The sequence below is a fragment of the Montipora capricornis genome, chromosome 11 (genome assembly GCF_036669925.1).
Source record: "Montipora capricornis isolate CH-2021 chromosome 11, ASM3666992v2, whole genome shotgun sequence".
Lineage (NCBI taxonomy): Eukaryota > Metazoa > Cnidaria > Anthozoa > Scleractinia > Acroporidae > Montipora > Montipora capricornis.
This window is the reverse complement of record NC_090893.1, coordinates 10,240,267-10,247,570: the sequence shown is the minus strand read 5'-3', so window position 1 is coordinate 10,247,570 and position 7,304 is coordinate 10,240,267. Positions and strand designations below refer to the sequence as shown.

At 39.9% G+C, this 7,304-nt stretch overlaps 1 protein-coding gene across 2 annotated transcripts in view; it reads left to right on the top strand.

Moving 5' to 3' along the window:
* The window catches only part of LOC138022907 (calmodulin-like), a 7,968-nt gene extending 714 nt beyond the window's left edge, over nt 1–7,254 (top strand). Inside the window, exons 1-6 of one of the 2 annotated variants that reach the window (XM_068869922.1) lie at nt 146–248; nt 1,000–1,048; nt 2,263–2,290; nt 3,055–3,198; nt 4,842–5,078; nt 6,109–7,254. In XM_068869922.1, coding sequence (XP_068726023.1) covers nt 1,046–1,048; nt 2,263–2,290; nt 3,055–3,198; nt 4,842–5,078; nt 6,109–6,260 — 564 coding nt within the window. In that variant the 5' untranslated portion in view covers nt 146–248; nt 1,000–1,045 and the 3' untranslated portion in view covers nt 6,261–7,254. Of the gene's footprint in view, nt 1–145; nt 249–999; nt 1,049–2,262; nt 2,291–3,054; nt 3,199–4,841; nt 5,079–6,108 lie in introns of those variants that run through there. The other variant, XM_068869921.1, reaches the window with a different exon arrangement.
* Nucleotides 7,255–7,304: the final 50 nt, after the last annotated feature.

Here is a 7,304-nt window from a genome sequence, read left to right as displayed (position 1 = left end):
ATTTTTGGCGAGCATAAATTTTAGCGTTATCTCAGTCTTGCCTCTTCAGTTTCATTTAAATTTGATCCCATGCACTCCCTGTATTTACCAAATAAGATTAAAAGATTGCTTTGCATGAATATACTTTTTTCTTGTAGACAATCATAATTCATTCAGAATATTTTGCTTTCGTGAAAAAGTTGCTAGTCACCCAGTTAAACGCATTTACCGTTGCTTCAGTTAAACACTCTTGGATGTATTGCCAAACAGTGAGTATACTTGTCACGTAAACTCTCAGTTATTGTCGCATTCTGAATTGAGATCCAAAATTCATTTTCTTGGAGGTCGTGCGGCGCAAATCATCACAGACAAACGAGAAATCTGTCGGTCTTTTCGGACATCCATTTTACATAAGCTAAGTTTGATATTCAAATGGCAGGTTAAACATGACATGTAATTCATCCTCGCTTTTTCCAAACATCCAACGTATTTGTTTGAACGCAGCTTTTACTGGCATGGTATGGCAAAGTTTCACTGGCACGCTTTTACATTGTAATTTCTTTTTGTTCATATCGTGGATATCTGATCACAAATTTTGTATTTTTGTTACATATCACCAGTGAACGGAAGTTTTTTTTCTTGATGTGCTTTTACATATTCGTATTCACATTTGTTGGCATTGTTGCTACTTTTGGAAAAGAGAAAAAAACCAATCGAGCTGAGATATGCAAATGATGGTTAAAGGCTGGTTTCCATCCGTGACGCACTGCAAAGAACAACCAACATTAAAAGCACTAACTTTTTGTTAAATCGGTAGTGTCTTTTGTCTTTATGCGATATTTATCAAAATGTTACCGTGTTTACGTCCCTAGAAAAAGGGATCCCTAAATTAAAACAGATCATCTAATGCCAAAAGACTATGAGGTTTTGTTTTTCGAAGTTGAGTGACGTACCTAGTCACGTGATTAATCAGCCTCTTGCAGACGTAAGAGCTCACGAAGGAGTGTGGATTCATTTCAGGGAGGTTTACAGATGAGGCTAGTGAACTAACAGCAGCAGCTTGGATATGGTGAGTCTTACAATGCCTTACAGCATAGATTACAGCGTACATTACTGTATAGTATTTAAGCAGGCTGAAATCGATGACATGAGGTAGTTTATCATTTTCGCGCATGTTATAATAAGGCCTGGCCAAACGCTCGCAACATTTCAATGCAACATCTTGCAACATTGTTGGGCACAACATGTTGCGTACGTTTGGCCACCCTGTTGTGATATGTTGCGTGGGTTTGGCCAGTCCATTCAACACATGTCGCAACATCATTCAACAATGTTGCAAGATGTTGCGTTGAAATGTTACAAGCGTTTGGCCAGGCCTTAAACATAAGCCAAAAGCAAAGGTGTTTTTCACTTAACAAATCTTTTTGGAAAAAGTCAAAGACCTGTGACAACACTTAAGTTCCCTAATTGTTTTTCGTGTCACTGAATAGTGAGACTTCGTTGTATTAGCTTACTGGGATTAAATGTTCGCTTTTTAATAAAAAAGGTGTTCTCTCTAGAAGGCGATTCATTAAAAGATAAGGTGTATTGGAGAGCAGTTGTCAAAAAAACATGGAGATTCGATTTAATCAATTTGCCAAAGATAAACAGACAAATTGAATTTGTTAAAGAATTAAAAAATTATCCGAGAATATCATGTTCTAACGAAAATATTTGCATGTTTGGGCTAAGATTGCAACAGAAGGGAAGGTAAGCAGTTGGTCAAGTAAAAAAAATGGTCAGTTTTTCGTGTGTTTGCATGGAAGCCAGTCCGTTTTTGTTCACATTTGCTGTTTATTAACGCCGAACTTGCAATACCTTCTTTTTTCCCCGAATTTTCAATTCTTCATAATCAGCACAACGTACTCTATGTTTCATCTTTAAAAGATGTAAGGGATAGTGATATAGATTTAAGGGATTAAGAAAACTGAAGAGTTAAGGAGGAAGCCGAGCTCATAGTAGGATACTATAGATACTGTGTGTGTATCTGTTTTGTTGAGCCTGTTTGTATATTCAAATGAAGAACCGAAGTCTCTAAAATTAAAACATAATTGTAAGAAGAAAACGTCAAAATGTTGTTCACAGCTTGCATAAGTTTACCTCGCCCATTTCCAAGTGAGCTCTCTCTCTCTCTCTCTCTCTCTCTCTCTCTCTCTCTCTCTCTCTCTTTCTGTATCATTTTTTCTCCATAACTCTCTAAATACACCAGTTTTCGAAATTCTTTTGTCTCGTTTGCTTTTACAGGATTCTTTGACTCGAGAACAACTGGGAGGTAAGTTAAGACTTGTTTCTTTCGTGACTTTTGTGCGTCTTTTTGTTTCTTTCTTTTTAGTAAGCGAAATTATCATTTTACATCAGTTTTGGCGGTTTGTTGTTTTGTTAACCAGGCTCCAGATGTTCAAAGGCTTTATCCAATGAATAATTAACTATCCAGAGTTTAGAATATATTCAACGTCGGGGCTGGACAATCTGCTAGCCAGAAAGTCATGCGAGCCTTGTGAGTCTTGCATTTAAGTCTAAGCACCCATTTCAAGTAGCGCTGATAAACGGTATTTAAGTCTTAAGCACCCATTTTGAAACGGTTAGCTTTCAATAACTGTGTGGCTCGCATGTTGGCCCGTAAGATTCGCAGCCATGGCGCGCACGTTGTCCTCACTCTTCAACGTCAAATGTTCGCTAGGGTTTTCGTTCACGCGTTTCGATGCTCTTCACTTTTACATGAGCAAATACTGAAATCTTTGCATGCAGGGGTGAAAACCGTTGGATAGTAACTCAAGTTATCCACTGGATTAAGTTATCCGCCCACTGCTCAACTGGGGGGAGATGTTCATTTCGGTGTTTGCACTAAACAAAAGATGTTTTTGCTTTTTCAAAACCGTGCATATAGAAAAAGTCCGTTACCTAATTTTCAAGAAACGTTCGCTCTAACGCCTGCTCTAACACCTGAAAGGCGTAATTTCTAACGTCGGTCAATGGGAGTAACTCTGTGAATTTTCATCCGCTTTTTCTTTCTTTATTTATTGTTTTTTTTTTTAGAATATCGGGATGCATTCAAATGCTTCGATTTGAACGAAAATGGGACACTCTCAACAAAGGAACTTAAGCATGCAATGCGCATGCTCGGCTCCAATCCCACCGACACTCAAGTGCAACAACTTGTGAACGCCAAAGACTTTGATGGTAACTTATGCACATGTAGAGCTGTTTTATCCAGCGATTTTTGCTCTGTCTCTTTCTTGAAAATGCGTAAAATTATATCCAGCACTGCAGCAGTCCTCTCACAGCTGACATAAAGGTATACGGCATCCATTTCGAACGGTGGTAGCGACGCCACCCCCCCCCCCCCCAAAGAAAAAAGAAAACCCGGTAAAATGGGTTGCTGGCCTCGAGTGGCCGTGAGTGTTTTCCCTTCCGCAAACATCCCCAGAAAGTCTATACTTATCCAGCCGTTGCCTTTAATAGAGAAGTGAAACAGGACATTGAAGGGCGAGGCAAATACCGGTTCGTGTTGATATGCACCTCGGTCACGTTTTTGCGCGGTTTACTGAATATGCGGGAAACAGATCTTAAGTGTTATTGAAATCCAAAAAGAAAATTGGGGGTAACCACGCATTTTTCGAAGATAATTAACAATATTTGTAAAAAAGCTTTATCTTACAAAGCAATGTATGGCGTTCTTTTCCAAACTGAAGCTTCATTATCCCTGAAAAAACGCGTGGCGTGGTACCCCCAAGTTTCTTTTTGGATACCAAGGGCACTTGCTAAGTTCAGCTTTTTCCGCATAGTTTTAAACCACGCAAAAATGTCGTTGTATTAATAAGCACCACCCATAGGAAACTCGAGTATCTCGAGATGCGCAGAACGTATGCGCAATAACAATACTGTCCTTAATAGGGAGCTGAATCACGAGACATTTTTGAGCCTTGGACGGCAACCGGAGAGAGAGGCAAATAGACCATTTTCGAATTCTTACGGCTGGACTGGATCTAGCATGAAATGAAGGCTTATGCGGGCAAATCTTTTCAAACACAAATTAAGTTGCTGCATTAGCCTCCATTTCATGCTAGATCCAATGCAGCCGTGAGAATTCGAAAATGGTCTTTTCACCAGCGGGGTGTCCTTCCCATTCTCCGCGCGGCTTATGCCTCTCGCGCCAACAATACCGACAGCTACGCAGGCTAGAAATGCACTGTTTTCCTTTTAAACTTTTCTTTTTGAGCAATAAAAACGATTAGTTCACTTGGTGGTTACGGTGATGTCATTTTGCAAACCGAAAAAGGAGAAGTTCTTTCTCATGCTGTTTAACAGCTATTCACCGAGGTGGAGGTGGCTTGTGGTGGATATTTACCGAGCCTCGACCGCAACTGAGGCGAATAGTTGTTTTAGTATACACAAAAACAGTGAGATAATACAGCAAAAAAATTTGATTTTTACCCATTTATTCCTGCAACGATTGCAATATTTTCGGGCGCAAATCCAGCGCGAGTTGCTCGGAGGGGAGTAGCAAAGAAATGTTCGGAGCAGAGCATGCCTTCAACGCTATACCCTGCGCCTTTTATTTATTTGCTGCTTCGCGTGCAGTTTAGTTAGTTCGGTAGATATTAGTTTTGTGTGTCTGTTTGTTTGTTGTTGTTTTATGATGTCGATATTATGTGCGTGTTTTCCGACCCAAGCGGCATTTTAATTTCTTTTATATAATTTGAATTCCTAGTTCTTTAACTCCCTCTTTCTTTATTTAATTTCGATACCTGCGAATTTCTTTCTTTTGTATCTCGAGGTAAATAAAGGTCGTGTTAATTCCTTTCCTTTCGTTATATGTACAGGTGATGGCACAATCAATTTTGAAGAATTCGTGAACATGATTGAAGAGCAAAACAACATAGAGGAGGACGAAAACCTGTTTACGATATTCGGTGTGTTTGATCCCGAGGACAGAGGCTATATCGAAGGAGAGAGCATTAAAAAGTCTTTGCTAAGTTTAACAGATGCTCCTGTTGAAGAAATCAATGAAATATTACAGGCAGCACAGATCACTGATGGCAGAAAGATTGGAATGGAAGGTGCGTTTCATTGGGTATGACATTAAAGGGGCAATATCGCATTTTTTTTAGGGTGTTGAATTCCACCAAGGTAGCCAGGATTTTATGAAAAGAAAGTAAATAGTCAACAGATACGTTTTGGGTTTCTGTGCGAATCTGTGGTGATAGCGAATAGTATTTAAGGATTGGATTTTTGAAGAGTTGAAAAAGCCAATTGGAAACCAGTGCTTTTCAAGCTAGAAGCGTAGGGAAAATTGTTTCCAGGAGCACACCAATCTTTTTCTAGGTAGTGACAACTGTTCGCAATGCTGCAGTTTGTATAAATCACCTTCAGAACTAAGGGCACTTTAAGAGTCTGTCGAAAAACAAATGACAATAGGAAGAAGAATTCTACAATGTCTTCGTTGATTTAGTTATTGTTTTTCTGTTGGTGGGGGATTGATGCCCCAGCTCATCGGTGCCTGATGATTTCATTATTACGTCTTGTCCTGGCAATGTAAAATAACCAGTGACTTCGTGGAGGCTGGGAATGGTCTCCAGTGGAAAGGCTAGGGATATTAAAGTTTTCTTCGGAAAGTGGGATAGATTGCCCTCCCGCAACAGTTTGCCGGAAACAAAACATAAACGCACTCTTTGCGACTTGAGGTGAAATAATTGTTAAAAGAGGGTCGATTTAACAAATTGATGTCAGTTTTTCATATGTCTGTCCTGTTATTAATCATGAATTTCGTCATAACATTGTCAAAGTAGCTGTGCATCCACGAGGCGGTAGCCGAGTGGATCCACAGACCACTTTGACAATGTTATGACGAAATTCAATGTCAATAACAGGACAGACGCATGAAAAATTAAGTCAAAGCACGAGAAGAACGCAAGTCAAAAATGCTAGAAACTTCAATTTTATTCAATCTGACGCGAGCACTATCGCGTCATTATTGCATAAATTATACGTTTATGGTTCTGTCCGCTTATTGACAATAAAAATTAGCCAATGAGCGCGCAAGAATCTTGCAGTCATTGTAAAATGACTGTTTCTTTCCTTATTTCCCAGAGTTCTCGTCGCTTCTCGTTCCACTCATCTTCAGCCGAAAAAGAGGACGGTTTTACCATGGTGATAGAAGAAGCTGGCACAAGAGCGAAAATGCTCTTCAATTAGAGACTACCCAATCATCACATTTGAACGTTTTTGAAAGCTCTTTGTAGGCTTTGTCTGTAATAGGAACCTATTAATATTTTGAAAATCGGACACTTCGCCGATGAACGGGGTAGTTTCTAAAGAAACTCTGGTGCTGCGTCGGTGGGGAAGTAGTATACAGGTATTTGGTTTTATCAACGGAGTTGATAATCTAAATTGACCACCGTACAGAGATTCCAAAAGCTGACGTTTCGAGCTTTCGTTAATACCGTGGGGATTAAGGGTTCCGATTTGGAAGATGAATTTTTGTTCCAGATTCTTGCGGCCTTCCGTCGTACCTTGATGTAGGGAAAGGCCGCAGACAGCAATGTGTTTTTTGGAGTGGTTAGGGAGATGAAAATGACGAGCGACTGGCTTAGATGCATCTTTGTCATTCTTCTCAACATCGCGAAGGTGTTCGCGGAATCGGTCGCCAAGTCATCTACCTGTCTCGCCAGTGTATAATTTATTGCATAACGTACAGGTGATGCAATAAATGACATTTGCGGAAGTACATGTGAAACGATCGGTGATCTTAACAGATCGCTTAGATCCCGATATTTTGCTAGTGTTAAGAGTGAAAGGACAAGTTTTGCATCGTGAGCGCGCGCAATTGAAAGTGCCGGGTTTCTCGTTAGTTTTTAGCGCGCTTCTAACTAAAAAGTTGCCTTCGCTCTGACGGAGGGCTAACGCTTGAAACGTCAGCTTTTATAATCTCTGTACGGTGGTCAATTTACGTTATCAATTCCGTTGGTAAAACCAAACTTCGTTGATGAGAAAGACAGGCGATATTCATCGAAAGCTTGCAAACACTGAATTTCCAGGTAAAAGTGCTCATGCACCGATGTTTGAGGAGTATGCATTGAACCTATCCTGGGTTGCAGTAGTTGTTAGGGAAACGAGAGCCGATAAAACCGTCCTTTGTGTTCTCTCTTGAATTTTATGCTAATTTGAGACAAATTCGTATTTGTGATTTTATATTTGTAATATAAAATTTGCAATAAATTGTTGTTTCCCGGGGAAGTCATTGCATGGATAGCTGGTGTCTGTGCGATTCTAAGATTCAGAACGAT